The sequence below is a fragment of the Amborella trichopoda genome, chromosome 9, assembly GCF_054954075.1.
Source record: "Amborella trichopoda isolate Santa Cruz 75 chromosome 9, AtrichopodaSantaCruz75HAP2 v2.0, whole genome shotgun sequence".
Classification (NCBI taxonomy): domain Eukaryota; kingdom Viridiplantae; phylum Streptophyta; class Magnoliopsida; order Amborellales; family Amborellaceae; genus Amborella; species Amborella trichopoda.
The window spans coordinates 46,729,170-46,751,100 of record NC_142344.1 but is presented as its reverse complement, the minus strand read 5'-3'; the positions used below and the strand labels follow the sequence as shown (position 1 = coordinate 46,751,100).

Below are 21,931 nucleotides of genomic sequence, written 5' to 3'. Positions count from 1 at the left end.
TTAGAGCGTAAAAAGGGTGTATCACGTGGTGCCCACACATGAGCTGTTGGGGATGTACTTAGATGGGGTAGATCTATCTCTACTCAGAAGTGAAGCAATGAAGTAAAACAAGAGAATCTCTTCTTTATCAAGGTTCAACAATTAAACCGATTGTGTTTTGGTTCTTTAGTGAAAGGGACACAACAACAACATGAATCAAAATAAAAAAATAATAGTTAAAAACCAATGTTTAAAAAACTATCAATCGAGATTGGGAATCACTAATTCACATCGGGAATCAGTGTAGATCGACCTAAATTCCAGTTGAGACGGAGAACCAATATGGTCCTCTCGGAATCATCCAGTTCCCTTAGAAACCAGTCAATTCTGATAGGAAACCTGACAATTACTACATATTTTATTGTTTATTTTTTTATTCTTTTTATTTATTTTTTTATTCTTTTTACTTTTTATTTATTTATTCTTTTTACTTTTTATTTATTTATTTTTTTTACTTTTTTGAACCAGTTCTCGTCCAAATCGCCAATTCAAATAGACAATTTACCAAATTTAGATCGGATTTTTGAATGACTGGTTCGCCTGCCTTATCCGGGTTTTAAAACACTAGTTAAAAATAAAGAATAACAGTCCCTGAGACTAGAGAGTTCACAATCACGCCAAGAACTTGGTCTCAAACATATGTTTCTACTAAGAATTAAAAGTACATGCATCTCTAACAATGGCGACATTCACATGGGGTTATAGGACTGTTCTGTATGCAACTACATTACAAGTGTAAGTTACTCACGCACCATTCATCCATCATCCATTGAAATATATGCGAAAGACAATACAAAAACAATAATGCTAGACCGGCAACGGGCCAGGCCTCTTGGCCCTTGCTGGTCCGAGCCGGGGCCAGGTTGGACAGGGCTAATTGTTACAAAGCAAACATAGCTAATAAAAATACGGAAGAAAAGGGCCAGGCTGGCGCTGTCGTGGCCTTGCCCCAAGCTAGGGGTGGCAACTAGGTCGAGTCGACCCACGGACTCCGTGGATTGACCTGAACTGGGCATGGACCCTATTGAGTTGGGTCAAGTCGGTCGGATCGAATATGATCCGAAACCATTTCCAATCCCCGGAAACAAGTTATCAGTTAAATCGAAACTAATCCAGAGAACGAGAAAATGTGTTTTTATTTGATTACATCGAAGGGGAAAAAAGTCTATTTGATTGTTTCTATATTACCTCATCATTCAACTAGAAACGACATTCTAGTAAACCAAAAACCCATGTCAATAAGAAAATTGAAGTCGATTGGAAACAAATTTATTACATAGACCAATATCACAACATGTTATACCAAGTTTGCAAGCATGAGCAGTATTCGGAGACTCAGCTCGGCAAAGGTACTCAGCCATTGGTCGGGGCAAATTATTCGGATGAGTCGGAATAACTTGCCCAAGTCAAGTCCGACTTAAAAAAACATAATCATGGAGGGTAACCAGGTGTACTACCCAACAAGATATTTGAGAGCTTTTGAGTCAAAATTGGCATATGATAATATGTTGTAGCCTATGTATACGCTTCACCCATAGGCTGAGGCCGAGCAACTCCACCGAGTCCGACGAGTCGCACAACACTGGTGGCCATGAGATACCAATGTCATACATCAAGGCATACCAACTAAAGCCAAAAGATATTATACTTCAGCAAGAGTACACTATCCATTTACTCCCTCGGGTAAAACCCCAGCTAGAAATAATTTTAGGACCTCAAATTTTGGGGAGGTTAGCTTTCAACACATAGATTAACCTCCATAAAAAGATTTCCTAATTGCGCCCTTTATACACTTGAAAAAAATAATACATGAACAGTGACCATCAAATTTTTAGATAATAAGATCTAAGAGTTAAAAAACTGAAATTTCAAATTTTTTATTTAAAAAATAATCATCTAGTGAGTCTTATGTGGTTCCCAAATTTTCAGATGGAAAAAAAATCCTCCCAAATAAATCATTTGAACGAGGGAATAGAAATAAACTATGCTTCCGATGGAGCATAGATAGGCACGCAATAGCAGTAAAGGGAACCAGTATGCCATTTTGGGTTTCATGCAAATGTGTTGCAGATCATAAATATATCTTAAATTTTTTGCTTTTTTATTTTTATTTTTTTTAACTTGGCTTGGACTCTGAGAGTCAAATGACTTGCCTGAATAACTCACCTTGGCCAAAAGCGGAGTACCTTATCCAAGCCAAGCCCCAGAATACTGGTAGCCATCTTCATCATGAGGAAGATTATGAAATGAGTATCACAAGAATGGAACAAGGAAAAATTAAAACCAGACTTCATGAAATAAAATCAGAAAAATTAGGTTCCCCATCACTGGCTAAAAACCCAAATGAATAGAACAAGAAGGGTAGAACCCAATTAATCAGCATTGCTAACAGGAAAAAAGAAGAAAGAGAAACAACCTCAGAAGTGCAAGAGAAAGATTAAACCTTAAAACTAAGAAATAAGAGTTGCTGATTACCTCTCTTCTGAATACATGTATCCAGGCAACAAGCAAAACCCTCACATTTGTTCTGGAAGTAGGGAATCCAAAAGCAAGCTCCCACTTCATCGAAAGTTCGAAACAAATACCATATACAAAAATTGCATGTTCCATTTATGAAAAAAATAAGTGAAGCCTCACCTCAAGTTCTCGTTTGGAAAGCACTTTGGTCATCAGAACTCTCCCCTCTAAAATCAATTTCCAATACCGAGATTGAAATTTGAAGTTTAAAAAATGATATAAACCTTGCCGATAAGGACGAAATGGACGGTCTAGATAATGCGTTACAATATATACTATTTTCAGGCTTGAAATTGTAATTATTTTCCCAACCAAAATACTCGAGGCCAAGATTATTGATTTGAAGTTTTTCCAACGCCATAACTGCAATTTCGATGAGTTCCAAGACAAGGCTTTACTTGTTTTGATGAGGCTGGAGCCCTATCGAAACATTTATTTATTATTTAAAGGGTGAGGTTAGTATAAAGTGCCTACCTTATACTATACAAGAAAGGCGCACCTCTAAATTTTGCCGAAAGATATAGTTACAGTATCAAAAACCTTGCGATGTTTTGAAAATTCATATCCCTCCTTAGTTATGAAATTTAAAATTTGAAAATTGGTATAGATCAAGTAGATCTATAGACAATTGAAAATTTTGAAAATAAACAGTTCATATAACTTATTACAAGATACATTATTTTTTAAGACTTAAAATTTTTTGTTTTTTTTTCTTTATATTTATACATCTCGAGGTCAAGATGATCCATAAGAGAGTTGTTCAACTTTGAAACACTATTTTTTATTGGATTTTTTAGGTGCACCATACTTCTATAGTATAAAATTGCAACCCTATATAAATTTTTTCCTTTTTCAAACTAAGCTAATGTGATATTATAATAGCCTATGTGCCTCGTATTTAATTTTGGAAAGACTTTCGGACAGTAGATGATTCTACAGATTTCAAAAAAAAAAAAAAATTATTTTATTTATTTTTATTTAAATACATACACCAAACATGTGTAATACTATAATAGCTCTCTGTGTTTCAAACACTAGAAATGGAGACAAGCATAGAGTGGGATCCACTTGGAAAGGTATTGAAGTAGCATTAATAATAGGGATTGAGAACATTGTATGCACATGCCCATTATTTTCTTCTTTTTCTGTTGACTCCTTCAAACCAATGTTTCAAAATTAGGGTAGATCACCCACCTTCTAGATCTATGGGTGGAAAAGGACCCCACCAAACTCGGGACCCGATGGATAGATCTGACCTCGGGTCCACACATGGGTTCAAATTTTGGACCTTAATACTACTCAGGTTTGGGTTCAAGTCCAGGTCTAGGTCCAACCGGATCCGACCCGCACCTGTAGTCATATGATATATGATGGCAATTATGCATCTTTAAGCACACGCTAGGTGTTCATATTGTTACAATATTTACAATATCATTGGCAAAAATAAAAAATTCATAGTCATAGGGTATATGATGGTAAAAAAAAAAGATAAAAAAAAAAAAAAAAAAGTTCATAGTCATAGGGTGGGCGATGGATCTAACTAGACACAGGAATCGACAGATGGACCCGGGACCTAATAGGTCCAGGTATGGGTCCAAATTTTGGACTCGAATGTTATTCGGGTCCGGGCCCAACTGGATACAACCCATACGGACCCATTGCCACCCGTAGATCTATGTTGGATCGTCAAATTGTTGAACTGGATCGACCTAAATCAACGACATAAAAAATATTAAAAAATAAAAAATTAAACTAATGTTTAGTAGTATCAGTATCGGGCCTATATCGGAAAAAGTGCCGTCCTGGCCGATTTTCCGTCCAAATCGACTATTCCCAATCCTGACCCCTGGATTTTGAAACTGGTTCAAACCAAAGGCTTTCACTTTCATTTAAGGAGTTTAGCTGGTGATTTTATGTAAAGTGGATGACAACCATATTCCACTCGGAAATCTGTTGGACTGGCATCATCAATGGGCTTTCTAGATGTCTATTGCGCGTGGAAAAATATTGGAGATTTCATTAATTGAGATCAATTTCTTGAAATTGATTTAAGACTTAGGGTTGTTTGGGTACATAGATTTTAAGGCATGGATTTTTAATATATTGGATATTGTCAAAATCCATCATTTGGATTGTTGAATGATTAGAATACTTAAAATCAGAAAAATCAAAATCATGGAAACAAGATCTGCTTTTCCATGATTTTAATTCCACACCAAAACCCATTTTTTGGTATTTCCAAGGCCCATGGATTTCACTCTCTCCATCGAGCCGAAACATAGAGAGCATTTGGTAGGTATAAAAATTTTATAGAGAGAAAATACCTAAATTTTTTAAAGAGAAAAATTATCTCAAAATTGTAGAAAGAAAAACTATCTCAAATTTTAACTTTTAGAGAGAGAAAATATGTTAAAATTTTAAAGAGAAAATGTACCAAATTTTTCCAGAGAGATAAACTATCTCAAAATTTTAGAGAGAGAAACTATCTCAAATTTTAAGTTTTATAGAGAAATTATCATATTTTAGAGAGAGAAAGTACATGCAAATGTTTAGAGAGAGAAACTATCTCAAATTTTTAGAGAGAGAAACTATTTCAAAAATTTTAAAGAGAGAAACAATTTCATATTTTAATTTTTAGAGATAGAAGCTATATCAAATTTTAAAAAGATTACCTAAGAAGTTTTAAAAATAGAAACTGTCTCGAAATTTTTTAGAGACAAAAACACTATCAAATGTTAAGTTTTAGGAGAGAAAGTATTCTTAAAATTATAGAGAGATAAATTATTCTTAAACTTTTAGAGATAAACTATTATAAATTTAAAAAAGAGAAACGGCCAAAAAAAAAAAAATTAGAGAGAGAAATATCTCGTTTTTTAGAGAAAGAAACTGTCTCGAATTTTGAGTTTTCGAGAGAAACTATAACTACTTAAAAATTTTTAGAGATAGAAGCTATCTCAAAAATTTTGAAGAGAGAAGCCATCGCAAAAATTATGTTTTAGAGTGAGAAAGTATATTACAATTTTAAAAAGATAAACTATATCAAACTTTAAATAGAGAAAGTACATAAAATTTTAAGATAGAAAAACTATTTCAAAATTTTTTAGAGAGAGAAATTATCTCAAAATTTAAGTTTTAGAAAGAGAAAGTATCTCAAATTTTAAACTTTGGAGAGGGAGTATATCAAAGTTTAGAAGACACTATATCAAAATTTAAATAGGCAAACTATTTCAAAATTTTAGAGAGAGACATTGTCTTAAACTTGAAGTTTTAGAGAGAGAAAGCATCTTAAAATTTAATAGAGTCACTATATCAAATTTTAGAGAGAGAAAGTATATAAAATTTTTTAGAAAAAGAAACTAATACAAAATTTTTAGAAAGAAATTATCTCAAATTTTAGCTTTTAGAAAGAGAAAGGATTTTAAAATTTGAAAGAAAGACTATACCATATTTTTTAGAGAGAAACTACTTAGAATAGTTCAGAGAGAGAAACTATCTCAAAATTATTGAAGTTTTAAGTTTTAGAGAGAGAGTGTCTTAAAATTTTAGAAAGAGAAAGTATATTAATTTTAGAGAGAGTAAACACCTAAAAATTTTAGAGAGAGAAATTATTTCAAAACTTTTAGATAGACAATTTCAATTTTTAAATTTTGGATAGAAAATATATTAAATTTTAGAGAGACAAACGATATCAAATTTTAGAGAGACAAACCATATCAAATTTTAGAGAGAGAAACTATCTCAAAAATTTTTATAGATACATTATCCCAAATTTTGAGATTTAAAGAGAGAATGCATATAAAAATTTAGAAAGAGAAATTGTATCAAGTTTTGTTACCAAACAATGGACATGGAAGTGATTGCAAGGAATCCATGAATTTTGTATAGTTTATCTAAACAAGAGATTTGAAAAATCCATGATAAAAATCCTTGATATTGAAAATCCATATATTTTGATTTCAAATATCTAGGATTCTTAATTTCATCCTATCCAAATGGGCCCTTACATAAATTGCTCTAAATCATTTCCCTTGTTGCAATTGAATGGACTGCTATGGCTGCGCTTTTTGCAAGGCCAAGTTTTTAAGGAAAGAAAGTCTCACCTCGGATCCTCCTCAAGAAAGCACTTTCGAAATCGTAAATATGCATGATGGCTTTAAAATCAATGTTCAACACCTATCATAAAATTTGAAGCTCAAAAAATGGTATGAATCTTCGGTGAACACTTATTTTAGGTGAAATAAACAGATAGATGTGTTATAGTATATACTATTTTTAGAATTCAAAATCTTTTTTTTTTTTAACAATCGTAATGGTCAAGGCTGAGAAGATTTTCCGATGTCAAAATTACAATTTTGAGTGAGCTTTGAGGTGAGGTTTTTCTTGTAATAATAAGGCTGTACGCCTCTCAAAACATTTTCCACTGTTATTTGATAAGAAGTTTAAAAAACTAAAAGTCGCTTCTCCCTTTTTAATTGATCAAAAGGTAAATCAAATATTTCCTAAGAATTTCTTATTATAAAATTCTAGTGTTTTCCCGATGGGACCAAATGTTCAACTTGATCATCTGCGACCACCATACAATGGATTAAAAAGACCGCATTGCTACATTATAATCACCTGTGGTTTTGTTATAAGTCTCTCTCTCTCTCTCTCTCTCAAAACAGGTTATGAGGCCTAGACGAGCCACTATCTCAAAACTTAGGAAATACATATTTCTTCCGGTGCTTTAGCCATATAGGTTTGCAAGCGCAAAGAGATTGTCGGATGAAGTTTTGAGTTACTTTTGTTTTTTTCATTAGGCCTAGGCTTTGTAGAAACTGCATCCAAAAAAAATATTGCCATAGGGCTGCAGCCGGTCAGAATAAGTAAAGCTTCATTTCAAAACTTACAAATATTGCCATAGAGCTGCAGTGGTGGTGTCGAGAAACCTTCAAAATTAACCATGATTGTAAAAAAAAAAAAAAATTTCAAAACTAAAAAATAGTGTATATTATAACTTATTATTTAGACCGTCTATTTCAAGTGTTCACAAATCTGTAATTTGTGTTATTTTTTGAGCTACAAAATTCATAAATTGATGGTGGAAAGCGATTTTAGAGCCACCATAGATATTTCTCATGCCCATAGTGTTTTCCGGACGAAGTTTCGAGGCAAGGCTTTATTTTTCCATGCCAAGCCTTATAAAAACTGCATCCTAGAAATGTTTTGATAGGGTTGCACCACTATTAAAAAAAGTAATGCTTCACCTCAAAAGTCATATAAATTTGTAGTTTTGGTATTAGAAAATCTTCAAATTAATCATATTGACCTTGAAAATTATGGTTGTGAAGAAAATTAGGATTTCAAACCCTAAAAATAGTTTATATTATAATACATTATCTAAACCATCAACTTTCAAGTTTTCATGAATCTGCAAGATTTTTGCCATTTTTAGAGTCACAAATTTCATAAGTAGCAATGGTAATTGATTTTATTTAGAGCCTTCATACTCATACCCGAAATGTTTTTCAAACAAATTTCGAAATGAGAGTTTACTTTTTCCCTAAGGTTTAGGCCTTATAAAAACTGCATCCGTATTAATGCTAGGGACAAATTTCATAACTAGCAATGGTAGCCTTCATACTCATACCCCAAATGTTTTTCAAACAAATTTCGAAGTGAGAGTTTACTTTTTTCCTAAGGTTTAGGCCTTATAGAAACTGCATCCGTATTAATGCTACGGGTGACAATGGGTTGGGTTCAGATTACGTCTGGCTGGACCCGTAACTAAACCCAAATAGTATTCGGGTCCAATTTTTGGACTCGGACCTGACCTTTCGGGTCAAAAATTTGGATTTGTACCTGGACTTGAGGTTGGGTCGACCCGTCTAGTCCTGGGTCTGGTCGGTTCCATTGCAACCTATCTATTTATGTGAGACATGTGGGTTGACTATGTGCTTCCTTGTTTTTTTATCATCATATACTCGTATTATTGGTAATATTTTATAATATTGCATAATATTTATGAATACCCACATTCCTTACCATTTTAAATAATAACTAGAAATTCTTAAAAAACAAACGTATTGGCAACATCTATGAATACCCACATACATCCCTATTATTCGGGTCCAGACTTGGACTTGAACCCAACATTTCAGAAATTGTAATTTTATGTATTAAAAAATCTTTAAATCTATCATCGCAGCTTGAACATTATAAGTGTGTAAAAAACAAATTAGGATTTTAAATTCTAAAAATATCGTATATTGTAATAAATAATCTAGACCATCCATTTCGCCTTAAAAATAAGTGTTCATAGATATGCAAGATCTGTATCATTTTTTTAGTTTCAAATTTCATTGTCGGTGTTGGAAATTAAGTTTAGAGCTATCATAACCATTTTTGGTAGCGAAAACACTTTATGGATCAAGATTTGAGGTGAGGCTTTATTTTGTTTTCATAAAGCCTAGGCCCTATAGAGACTTAATGAAAATTGTTTCATGCAAGCTAGACCGCATTTCTACAATATGCAGTCCAAAGGTCAAAAACATCTATTTTAAAGATGGATACAACTAGGTGATCCATCTAAAAACAATCATAACTATATGTCCAAATGTTTTTTTAATATAATTATTATTTATAGTTATATTATTTTTTTTATTATTTATTATTTTTAGTTTTCAATTTTTTTTTCTCATATTCATTCATGATCTCCATGATTATATATTCTCTAATAATTAAGATCAAATTATGCTTAAAGAATATGTTTATTGCTAAGCCTGTATTTCTAGAATATGCGGGTAGGAAGCCCATCAAATTTGGCTTACTGAACGCTGTTAGATCAGAGTTAATTGGTCGATTGAAATCTGGACCGATTAGGAAACGAGGAATTTATATGGAGCTGAGGCTCTAAACAATCAAATTGGAAACCTACTTCAAAACTTTCACTAAAAGAGGTTATTTTGATGCCCAAATATCTTTAAATTGATCATCTTGACATCAACATGCATGGACATTAAAAAAAAAAAAATTTCAAGTTTTGAAAATAGTATATTTTATAACATATATTTAGGCTGTCAATTTTCAAGATTTTCGAGTTTTTATAGATCTATCAATTTGCACTATTTTTAAAGCTTTAAATTTATACATAAAAATAAAAATATATTTTAAGTCTATCAAAAAGATTTTCAAAATTAAAATCATATTGCTCGACACTATTTTTGAAGGTAGGCTCTAATGTGATTGTTTAGAGCCTAGGCTCTATACTAACCGCTCCCTTCTTGGTTTCTTATCTCTCTATATCTATATATACAGATAAAATCCGAAGCCTCTGATTTGATGATTTCTTTATTTCTCTCTCTACACTTTCGCTCTTTATCTCTCTCTCCATCATTCGGGAATAGGGTTTTCGCATTCATACGTTTTCATCTCTTTTTCGCGTCTTTCTCTCTCTTCTGCATCAAACTCCATACTATTTTTTTGTTTTTTTTAACCCCCTCAAATCCAAAGAGAAATGGGGAAGATAAACATTGAATCTCTTTCTGCCTTTCGTTTGCTCTAGGATTTTAAAGAATTCGATTCAGGTTTTATAGGTGGTTTGCATGGTTCAATGGTTTTTTAGGGAAAAACAGTCGTTTGTTCAAAATTAGGGTTAGGAGAGAGCAGTCATTGATTCAAAATTAGGGTTAGGGTTCCAGGAATAGCGTTTTCTATCACATCAAGAGCCAAAAAGAAGAAAAAACAAATAGTAAATCTGGGTAGCTTTTCCATGGCTTTATATGGTAGAGATTGGAAGCAGAGATTTCTTATGCACTCGACTAATAAAATGGCAACACAGCACAAGCCCAAAAGGGTTTCATGGGCATCAGAGGGAAATCTGTGTCAGGTAAACTTAAAATTATGTTCTGATCTTTGTTTGCTTTGATGAGTTCTCTCTCCTCTTTACTGTTTTGACTCCTCTTCACTGTTCTTGCAAATTGTCTTAACTTTAGCCGAGTAAGATAGGGTTTAGCCCTAGATTTCAGCATGTGACTTATGCTTCTTCTAGGGGTTTGGGCCACTTCAAAACGAACGTTTAAGCGGAATTTTTTTTTTTTGCATATGTATATATAGTAAACGAGATTTTGTGCACTTATTCATGGTCACAGGGAATAATCGGATGTGGGGGCAAGTATGAAATAGTTGCTTTTGTACTGTTTTCCCCACTTTTCTTCTAGATTGGTTCCCAATTTTGGAACAAATGTGGCTTCTCAGGGCAGCGGTATCAGGAGTAGACTAGTATGGTTTTTTTTTTTTCTCTCTCAATTAAATTATTGCAGCTTATATTGGTGTTTATGGAGCACAGGGTTTTTTCAATCAAGTTAGTGCAGATTATATGCGTGTTTAGGTAGCCAAAAAATTGATTATTGGGGTGGTTATCGAGCATTGGAAGCATATTATGATGGATATAAGGAAAGGATACTTGGAATTCTACATATGAGTCACGATAAAGGTTACAGTTTATAAACACATGGAAATAATAGTAATGAAATTGTAAGTTTATAATTTCCTTACAGAGAGAATCAGTTTAGAGGTGAAGGTTTTCGTATATCTGCAACCTTTTCTAAAGAAATAAAATGGAGTGGCATTGCAATTCCATAAGCATAAGAGAAGCCAAATTACAATGGGAATGTGAAAGCTAAAAATTGCAGACACTATTAAAACACTAGGAAATGTGCCAGTGAACTCCAGGGAATATGCCAAAGTTAATGATAACTGATTCTGAGTCTGAGACTAAAGTTAATGATCAGTAATGATTCTAAGGCTATGTATAAAGATTAATATTAAGGCTGAGTATAAAGGGCAATATGATTTCTACAAATAGGCGAAGTATATAAAGATGATTATTTAGGATAGGTATAAATATATAAAGAGCACTAAGGCAAGAATAATCAATGTTAAGGCATGAAGCATGAGGCCAAAGTATTAAGAGCAATATCCATTACAAACATGGAAGAATGTAACATAAGCAATGACATGCAAATTCAGTAGGTCACTTACTAATGCATGAATGAATGTAATGTAACCCAAGAAAAATGCAAGGCAACAAAGAAGCAAGTCCATCAAAGTCTTCTAACATCGAATGCGGGGAGTCTTTCAGAAAACTTACGTGTCAAATGTGGGAGTCGTTTGAGAAAACTTACATACGTGCACTACTTACTTACATGCACGCCTTCGGGCTTTTAATAAAAAAAATAAGCAAAACTGATAAGTTTTTGTGAAAGTAAACTTGTACCTGGATCAAGGAACAAATAGTACAAGAGAGTTGGATCAAGAAACAAATAGTACAAAAATGCAGGGAATGGCCACTCATTCTATAACTTTGGTACTTAAGTTTTATGGACCTTTTTGCTAGTCTGGTACAAATTGAGAGCTGCATTCACTTATTTGATATTCATGTCATCAAATTGGCCATGTAGGTGAATTCTATATGTATTGTGGAATTCTACTACCTCCCTGCCATGCCTGGGTATTTGGTTTAGCTTTTAGCTTAGGAATCCCAAAGATGTCATAAACCACAGCTCTTGGGAATTTTCAATTGCCCCCACTTGGAGGGGAAGGGTGAGGTAGTGGTTTTCTTAACCACTCATGTTACATGAAAAGAGCTTTTTTCACTCCAAAAACCTAGATTAACACCAACTATTGGAATTTGCCCAAATGGGGCAAAAAGTATTTTTCTAGATATAACCCAAAACCAAAATTTTGGTTTTGAACTTTCGATTGTCTTATGGGATTTCATAGGAGCGTGAAAGATGAGCCGTATGTGTGCAGACCATCATTCATCTTTCCTAACATCAAATTTGAGTAAGTTTTATGTCCTCTGTATCCCATACTCGATGAAAGGATTCCAGATTTTGTGGATCCTAGATCCTAACCATCTGAATAAATTGTCATTTACTACTTCCAGTAAACAACCCAATCCTGTGTTAGGAGTACATCCTTGTAGGTTTGTATCTCCATATTTTGATTTGGGACAATATGGTTTAGTGTAATCTATAATTTGTGCTTGGCATTTAGCACTGCGTTTTTGGATAAGTGGCACTAAACACTTAGACAATTTGATATTTGGTTCTTTGGTTAGTTATTAGTTGTTGCTTTTATCATGTGTCAATGTTGTGTGCATCCATGTACTTTTATATATGGATCTGTGAATGAAAACTTGCCAACTAGAACTCGGACTTGCCCGAGTTGCTCGAACTCGACAGGTTGCCAGGTCCCATTGTAAAATCTCAGTAACTGGCCATTTCTCCCTGGTTCTCAAGTTTGCTATGCTAATTTTTCATAGAATCAGCTGAGTAGAACTGGCTGAAGGGGGATCATCCCTGCCTGGTTCTGAGCCCGAGTCTGGATTTCCGGGGGTGTCGTCGTTTCCTCACGGATGCAGTTAGGATTAAGCGGCCACTGTAATGTCATAGACACAATTACTTATTCCTTTTCAAGGAGTATCTATTGGTTTACTAGCATATGAGGCATGTGATATAATACATGCATTATTTAAAAAGTTAATTCAGTTTATCATTTATGTAGTAGTTTAATACTAATATGTGAGCCTTTCATGCATAATCATATAATTTGTGACAGTTGTTTTTTTATTTTATCCCTCTCTCTCTCTCTCTCTCTCTCTCTCTCTCTCAACACACACACACACATATATATCTTCGTAAGTACACGAAATCAACTCCAAGGCACACATATGTGTCATATCACATCATAAGTACACGAAATTGACTCCTGGTTGCATCGAGTGCCTTGCCAGTGTAGACTCCTCACCAGTTAGGAGCTGCCTAGCACCTTGGCTAACACTATATAATAGTATCATTGATGAGAGGACAAATGGGAAGTCAAGAAAGATCATAGTAGGTGGGAGGAAGAGGTCATGGAACTATGTATGCAGTATGATATTGTAGGGCAATTGATGCACATATATACTATATCAAATGCATAAATTTATAATTTATTTTTTATACATTTTATAATTATAGTACTTGATATGCACAAGTCCTAGGAGTATCCAGTGTTGGTATCAGGTTGATGACACTGATAGAGTAGTAGCTTGGCTTTTTTAGTCTTGTTTATATTTCTCAGTTCGATTGTTACTGTTGCTTTTGTGATTGGTTTCTCTACAGTTTTTGTATGCCATTACATATAGGCATCCAAATGATCGATTCGTTATTTATGGAGATTGATTGATACAAATACGTTGTCTGTGTTTTCTATTCAATGGTATTGGACCTGCCCAAGAGGGTAGCCAATTTGAAATCAAGAAAAGCGCATAAAGGGCATCATCTCAATTTGCAAACCAAGCCCGTCTGAACTTTTGCCCTGTGTCTAGTGCCATTTTCCAGGGGTGGAAAGTGGTCTAAAGCTACTTTCGAGAGTAATAGAACTGGTTCTAGATCATTAGCGGAGGAAAAGCAACTTACTAAATAAAAAGGAAACGTGCTTGGGCTTGAGTGGTTAGCAGTTGACGTTTAGCATCTCTAGTTCGATTCTACTGCTGAACTACCCAAAAAAAAAAAAAACTCATAGAAGATCTTAGTAGCCATGTTTCACTGTTTGAATTCTTTGGAAGGTGAGTAGCCAGTTGACAATAATGTGTTTTAGCTGGTAGTGCAGTGTTCTTGTGTCAGGCCATGTCTTTATATTTGTGGGTCGTACGGAAGGAAATTGGCTGATATCCTATGTAGAAATGATCTTTATAAGGGATGGTGGGATTCTCCCTGTCAATACATATTGTGAGGCATGGTTCTTAAGATATTCATGTACCAGAAATCTTTTGTTCTAGTCTCTCAGAATGCATCTTAACTAGTCGCAACCTGTCAAGGTTTTAGCAACATTGGTTGGTGTCTCAGTGTCTTATTAATACCATGTCTATGGTGGGAATGTTTTCTTGAAAGGAACATACTTCCCAAGAGGAGCCTTGTGAACATGGGCAGTCTTTCCAGCCTATCAAGTATTTTGAAAGGTTGATGAGTCTATTAAAAGGACCTTATTTGAGATAATGATCAACGAAACATGGTACATTTTTTGGTTTGAAACTGAAGGCATATGCCATCTATGTACTCATCTACTCAACTTGCTACGCATCTTCTCACTCGGTGCTCGTTGGCTCACGTCGTGCTTACGCACTTCACTCGCTTTCGGGAGTTACATGAAGGGTGAATTCTGACGTAGGCAAGGTACCAGGAAGGTTAGTGTTGCGGGCACTGAGGTCAGACCTAATATGGTCATTTTCAAATTCAAATCATCATAGAGGAGGACCAGGAGATCCATAAAGCTCTCTAGATCCAGTGGTATCTCTTTTGGGTCTTGGGCAAAAGCATATGCTATCAGTTTTAACAGATAAATGAACTCATCTTTTCAGAAATGATTTGGGAAGGTCCTCGAGTTTCCACCGTCTTTTCCCAAAGGAGGTCCTCCTTTTCTATCGTGGAGCTGTGTAAGCAAGGCAGTTGTTATCATGGATCTTTTCACAACAGAGTAAACTCAATGATATATTGCACAATAATACCAGAAAGTGGCGATGCCTTAGATACTTATGGTGATGACATGCACCTCATAGGGCATTAAGAAGATAAAGGAATGTGGGTGACGATGCAGTTTGCAATTAGAATACATTGGTCCTTCGTAAGAGGTGGTGAGATGCTTGATCATTTCTAGGAAAGATTTTCTGGTATCTGTGATTATGTTCAATGTGTTTTAGGTACAAAGGGATCCCCTAACTCCCAAATGTCGGGGGCAAGGAAAATTATTTTGTCTGCTTACACCCCTTTCTCAAACAGGATAAGCTTCTTTCCCAAATCGGTGACCAGCTTGTGATTTTGGAAGAAGTTTGGAGTGGGGATTCCACGCTGGAAAACACCTCTTTCAGCTGGCCAGGGATCAGGACGGTAACATCTTGGGTCGCTTCAGATTTTTGGGCTGTGATTTGGATTGGCTCCTATTTCAGGAGGGACTTATCCAATGATGAGAGCTCTGTTCTGGTGTCCCTGCTAAGCTCTCTTCATATATTCTATCTTCCTGGCTGTAGATGTGATAAATTTCTTTATGTGCCCTCCTCCTCAGGCTCTTTCTTGGTATTTTCTTTCTGTCGAGAACTTAGGCACCAAAACATCCAGTCCTTGATTGCTGCCGAGGCCTCAAGTCCCCCCAAAGGTCCAAATCTTTAACTGGTTGGCCATTCATGAAAAGATACAATAAGCTAACTCCAAAGGCGTGGTCTTGCCAAAGGCATGGTCTTGCCATGCCGAATAGATGCATTATGTGCAAGGCTAATGAAGAATCAGTTGGCCGTCTCATCCTTCATTATCCGACTGTGATGCAGATTTATAGTGCTTTTCTAAAGTCACCGGTTGAGTGGGTAGTTTCATTGTCCATTCAACAAGTGTTTTCTACTTCTCTCCCCACCCTTTCACTCCTTTGGTCTAACATTCTGGAGGATTCCTGTCCTTGTTATCCTCTGAAATATCTGGATTGAACTTACTAGAAGAGTGTTCGAAGGCAATGTTAGATCACTTCAGGCTTTTGAAATTGGTTGTAGGCGGAGTTCCTTTCTCACCAGGTCCCATGTTAAAAATTCATAAAAAAATAAAAAATAAAAGAAATGAGGATTGCTTGAGGCTGTTTTTGACAATACAATAGCAAGCACAATAGGATGGGCTGCATTTTGGAAAGGATTTAAAGGCCTTTGCACCTTGAATCTCTTAATGTACCAGACTGTAATCAGGTTAACTTGGAACCCACCCACTCATTCATCCCATTGGGCCGCTCCTGAAAGCATCACTATCAAACTGAATTTCTTACTGTAGTAGGACTGTAATCAGGTTAAATTGGAACCCACCCCACTCATTCATCCCATTGGGTCGCTCCTGAAATCCGTACTATCAAACTGAATATTGACAGTTGGTCTATAGGCAGCCCAGTATCTCTGGCCTAACGGGACTGTTTAGCAACAACTAGGGAGCTACACTTATGTCGTTTCGGCAGGTTGTATGACTTCAAACGTGGCTGAAGCCCTTGCTCTTCAAATATGGCTGAAGCCCTTGCTCTCCTTCAAGGAATCAGATTGTTCAACCTGAGTTGGGGCTTGAACGTCGTGGTTGAGTGGGAGTTCGAAGAACATCGTCAGTTGGGCTACCAACAGCTATAGCTGTCCCATGCGAGATTATACACTGTTATCAAAACTGTAGAATATCAAACATGGCTGAAGCCCGCTCCTCAAACATGGCTGAAGCCCTTGCTCTCCTTCAAGGAATCAAACTTTCGACCTGAGTTGGGACTTGAACCTCGTGGTTGGGGGGTTTCAAAGAACACCATCGGTTGGGCTTCCAACAGCTATAGCTGTCCCGTGGAGATTATGCACTCTTATCAAAACTATAGGATATCAAACATGGCTGCTGCCCTTGCTCTTCAAACATGACTGAGGCCCTTGCTCTCCTTCAAGGAATTAGACTGTTCAACCTGAGTTGGGACTTGAACCTAGTGGTTGAGGCGGGGTTCGAAGAACACCATCAGTTGGGCTACCAACAGCTATAGCTGTCCCATGGAGATTATACACTCTATTAAAACTGTAGAATATCAGTGTTATGAAAAAAATAAATGGTATTTATCATTATAGAAGCCCTATGAAATATGTCCGTTTATGTTGGTTGCAATTTTTTGGAATTATTTTGGGCAATGTCTTTGGGGCTTTCCAAAATGGGTGCCATGCATTCCTAGATGAGGAAGCTATAAGCTTGAGGGTGCAATTTTTTTTTCCTATGGTGGAAAGGGTAACCAGGAAAGAATGCATGTCTTTGGCAAATGACATTTGGATTTATGGGAGGCAATGATGGGACAAAGATTGCAAGGTTAGAAATGTGAGTTAGTTAAGGGATTTGGTTTCAGGGGGAGGGGTGAGACTGTATTCTGGCAAATATTAGACAACTTGATCTTATTCCATGAAGGTTACGCCTGTTTTGCATATTCTGTGGCAGTTGGGTTTGTAAGTATCATCTCCTGAGTAACATGTGTGATGTATCTTATTTTGCAAATATGGTAAGTAGGATGCAGTTCTTAAATGCTTGCGTGAGGCTTTTTTTTGAGGACTCGTGAACTCTTATCTGAGGAAAAAAAAAAATGTTACAATGCAATCATGGCTAAGTTAACATGGGATTTACTACACCCTGAATGTCAACCATATTATATTTGATTCCAGGTTGACTTAGTGATACATTGGCACAGGCATCCATTAATCTCAAGGTGCTAGAGTCCCCAATTATATGTACTCTTGGCTGTCAACTCTGGTCTTTGTTGCTCTCTTTTGGTGTCTTGTTGCCTCCCTGTTATTATTTTTTTGTTCAAGTTCTTTCTGAGGCTCTTTTTGTTTTAAGGAAGTTATCTTATTCGTTTGCATTTTCTTTCGGAGTTCTTATTACTTGAAATAGTTTCCTTACTTGTGGGCTCATTTTCTGATATCAATTGATGCATTTGCAAACAGGTGAGACTGTTTCTTTCGGAGGATCCTCCAACGCATGCAGGATCTGGAGCTCAAGATCTCCTTCAAGCAAAGGCCTCATGGCTCTGGCACTCAACTGGAACAGGAGATGAGCTGCCTCCTGGATTTGAGACTTCTCAACCTATGTGGCATCCAAAAGGGTTATCATCTGTCAAATGGCGGTACCCTCCTAGAGTAAGAATGCAGGATCCTTTTTTTCAGTTTAAACTAGATATTTTACCAAGACGAGCCTACATTTTTTGAGAACTTTCTCACCTCTATACAATCCGAATGCCTCAGTTCTTCTTTATTCTGTAGTTCATGATAAATCCCTCTTGGAAAGTAGCGGCAGGGGAAGAAAGCAGAGAAGTTGAGGTTCAAAATCAGCGCCAATTTAAGGTCTTAGAAGCTGTATATCCACGTCCATCTTCCATTCCTCCAAGGTTCTATTTTTCTCTTGCTTTCTGCGAAAATTATAACTATCATGAATACGGCCTGTGGTGTATGATTACCCCAGTGGGTAATCATCATCCATTTTTTGTGATAGATGATAGTATTTACTGTAGGTGGTGCCCATAGTTAGCAATACTTGCACGCCACTATATGAACAAACCCAAAAGTCAGTATTCTATTCAGTTTTGGTAATAAGGAGCAAAATAATGGTTTAAAAAATAGAGTGCTAGAAACTGTTGAGTGAGAAGATGTGATTGATTCAAATTTGCCGCGAAGAGTTAAAAAACTGGTTTATATATGTGTATTTTTCTGTATGTGTGGAGGGGGATGGCTGGTAATTATATAAATTTTTTAACAATAAGAATATCAGTTCGCACCAATGTTTTTAAAGACCGGACTGGTGGTTGAACCAGTGAGCGCACTAGCCTGGTCAGACTGGAGTGGTTCACCAGTCACAAAATAAAAAAGAAAAAAGAAAGACAAAAAAAGGGAAAAAATAGAAAAGTCCAGAAAAAATATATAGAAAAGATCAAGAAAGGTACAAAAAATATCAGGAGAAAAATAAAACTTATAAATTTATAGCACACCATATGTCCTCTATAATTCCATACCTCATTGTGCACTCCAATAAACCATCAAGCATTACCAATGAAAATTAACTAATGAAGTATTGAACTATTGAAATTTTGAGGCGAAAGGTTATACTTTGAAAACATGAAGTGGCAAGTCAACACTCCATATTCCATTGGCCAAAGTTTGTTACAAGCATACAATAGTCAATTGTAAAACTGATCACATTTGAATAACTGATCTTATTGGCCGGTGTGTGTTACAAGCAGTGGTCAATTGCGTAACTGATTACATTTTACATATTTATAAAAGATACAAAAAAAAGTAAAACGCATGTCCTATGTGTAATTTAATCAGTAATCTTTCTCTTCATTGTCATCTCCTCCTCCCTCATAATTTCCACCTACAATTGGCAAATGCAAAATGTAAGTGCACAATAAGAATAAGTCATTCAAATATCCATGTCTCAAAAATATTTTATTATTCATACGACTATCAGTAAAATGTACAATTATAAGGAAAACTGTAAATACAAAAAAATACATAAATGCTGTAACTAGGAAACAATTTCCATGGTTATCTATTTTCCATAGAGGCATTTAATAAATCAGTAATTAAAAAAATAGAGGCATTTACTAAATCAGTAATAAAAGAAAACCAACAAAATAGATAAGCATATCAATTTTTCTCATCAAATTTAAAAGTTTAAAGAATGAACAATCTGGAAAAATTTATGAATAGGGAAAATAAGGAAACCGAAACTAGTGGATACGCAACAAATGCACAAAAAGGGAAAATAAGGAACCGAAACTAGTGGAGACGCAGCAAATGCACAAAAAAAGTGCAAACAAAAATAAGGAAAACCGAATCTCCAAAATTATGAAATTTACAAACAGGAAGCTCCAAAAGAATAACACAAAAAGATGAAAGGAAGAAAAAAAGAGGCTTAAAATGCACAAGATCATAACTAGCAAGCAATCTTACTATCCAGGAAGCTCCAAAAGAAAAGCATAAAAAGAAGAATGGAAGAAAAAAGAGGCTGAAAATGCACAATTAATTTAGTTTTAAAAAAGGTTTTTTTTTAAAAAATGATATAATGTAGCACTATTGCATGTTCTTCTAAAAAATCGAATATTTTCAAGTTCTTCCGAAAATTCATGCCCTTTAAAACTTTTGAAGAAAGTTAATAGTATTTATGGAACAATGGGTTTTAAACAATTGTTTACAAACCATGGAGGGACCACTGGGGCATCTGCCCAAGTACGGTTGCCGCCCACTATCCATCATCAAATTGACGGTATATGCCTCTTGGAGTATCATGCACTATACACCATTGTGCTATGGCACACTTCGCTTTCTTGCAACTGGTTCTTACTTCATCACTACCGTACCTGACCTTCGTTTGTTATCAATGCAGCCCCTCAGAAACATCGGAACCCGAGGAGGAACCAAATAGTCACCACCCTCCCCTTATTCCAATTACCCCAATAGAAGATGAAGACCCATCAGAACATCTTGAGGCCCCCCCTTCGACAAACACAAATTTTGAAAACCCTAGTTTACTAGAGAGCCTACCCACTTCAACAGGAGTAGATATCAGGCCACCAATTGAACCAGCAGAATGCAATGATTTATCGAGTGGTATCAAGCTATCATCAGATGGGAAGCCAATAAGCATGAGTGGCACAAGGGGCACAGAGCCTGATGTAGCAGCTGCTGCCTCTGCTGCCTTCACAGCCATACTAAAAAGCAAGGAGGAAGGAAGCTTAATAGACCCCGACCTCCTAATTCGGATCCTAAGCAACCCTAAACTGATTGAGAAGTTCCTCACTGAGCATGGTAAGGGTGGTGCACCAGTTTCTCATGCCAACCTTAAGAACCCAACTATTATTCCCATGATACAGCCACCAACTACTAGCAAGCCACTTCCACCTGTTCAGACTTCACCGGCAACTTTCCCGGCCAAGTCGCTGGATTCCCATGCGCCTGTGGCCGGAATCCCGGATTTCCAGCCACCAGGTTTTCCTCCCCCTACCCATGGTGTTACGACATCATCTCCGATACCCATAAAGGATGCTTCATATTATAAGAGCTTGATTAAGCAACACGGTGGGGAGAAGCCAATCGATCTGAGCTTAGACCAGGTTCCTTTACAATATGGTAGGCACCATAGTCAAATGCATTTTTCTGGGGGTTATGATATGATGCAGAGCTCCAGGCTCCGAGATTTGAAGCCTAAAATTGCGAAGCCTTGCCTTTACTATCACAGCCCTAAGGGATGTAGGAATGGAGTCAATTGCTCATATTTGCATGAAGGCGAGATGTCGAGGCCATTAGGGGGTGTTTCTGAGATGCCTGGGCCAAAGAGAATGAAGTTTGAGAGTGAGATTGCAGGGAGATGAGGAGCTTGGAAATTTGAGATTTGATTTCTCTATAGAAAAAGAAAGGAAGAAATCTTGGAGTTGAATAGGTTAAACAGGGTTCAAAGGTATTGGCTGCTTGAACCCAAAGAAGGGATTTGCATCTCTTGAGAGCGTTTCTTCTTTGTTTGTTCAGTGAATATATGGTTTTCAGGTTTTCAACGCGCTTCTTTCTGTGTTCTATCCTTACTTCTTTTGACTAGGAAGAGGTGGCAGGTGGTGGATTGAACGGAAATTCTTTGGTGAATCATTGTCAACTTCTTTTAGACTAGTTGGGTTGAAAGAAATCCGTAATGAAATAGTAATAATATCACATCAGAGACGCCTAAACCTTTTAAAAGAAAAATATATAAAGAGACTCTTTGTGAAGAGGTTACAATCATTATTGACTTGTAGATTTCAAATTGGGTAGTTATAAAACTGTCATCGATTAAAC

General features: G+C 35.9%; 1 protein-coding gene and 2 long non-coding RNA genes across 4 annotated transcripts; 1 reads left to right on the top strand and 2 right to left on the bottom strand.

The window, feature by feature from the left end:
• Nucleotides 1–1,237: 1,237 nt before the first annotated feature.
• On the bottom strand, nt 1,238–2,895 carry LOC148780571 (uncharacterized). Of its 2 annotated transcripts, XR_016040023.1 has the most exons (4): nt 2,677–2,895; nt 2,515–2,566; nt 2,206–2,261; nt 1,238–1,621 (listed from the first exon to the last, which is right to left on the bottom strand). It is a non-coding gene; the product is annotated as an uncharacterized LOC148780571 (long non-coding RNA). The 2 variants fall into 2 exon arrangements; XR_016040022.1 differs by having other exon boundaries at nt 2,515–2,886.
• A 6,980-nt stretch (nt 2,896–9,875) lies between these two features.
• On the top strand, nt 9,876–21,657 carry LOC18442705 (zinc finger CCCH domain-containing protein 6). The gene is made up of 4 exons (XM_011628171.3): nt 9,876–10,423; nt 18,056–18,247; nt 18,371–18,495; nt 20,493–21,657. Exons 1-4 carry the CDS (start codon nt 10,307–10,309, stop codon nt 21,475–21,477), a joined length of 1,419 nt encoding a protein of 472 aa, XP_011626473.2. The 5' UTR covers nt 9,876–10,306; the 3' UTR covers nt 21,478–21,657.
• On the bottom strand, nt 19,226–21,582 carry LOC148780570 (uncharacterized). The gene is made up of 2 exons (XR_016040489.1): nt 20,306–21,582; nt 19,226–19,478 (listed from the first exon to the last, which is right to left on the bottom strand). It is a non-coding gene; the product is annotated as an uncharacterized LOC148780570 (long non-coding RNA).
• Nucleotides 21,658–21,931: the final 274 nt, after the last annotated feature.

Excerpts from the sequence above, each read along its gene's own strand:
- LOC18442705 (XM_011628171.3), top strand. The coding sequence starts at position 10,307 with ATGGCTTTATATGGTAGAGATTGGAAGCAGAGATTTCTTATGCACTCG. Across the intron at positions 10,424-18,055 it reads CAGAGGGAAATCTGTGTCAG|GTGAGACTGTTTCTTTCGGA; the intron begins GTAAACTTAAAA and ends ATTTGCAAACAG. Across the intron at positions 18,496-20,492 it reads CCATCTTCCATTCCTCCAAG|CCCCTCAGAAACATCGGAAC; the intron begins GTTCTATTTTTC and ends TTATCAATGCAG.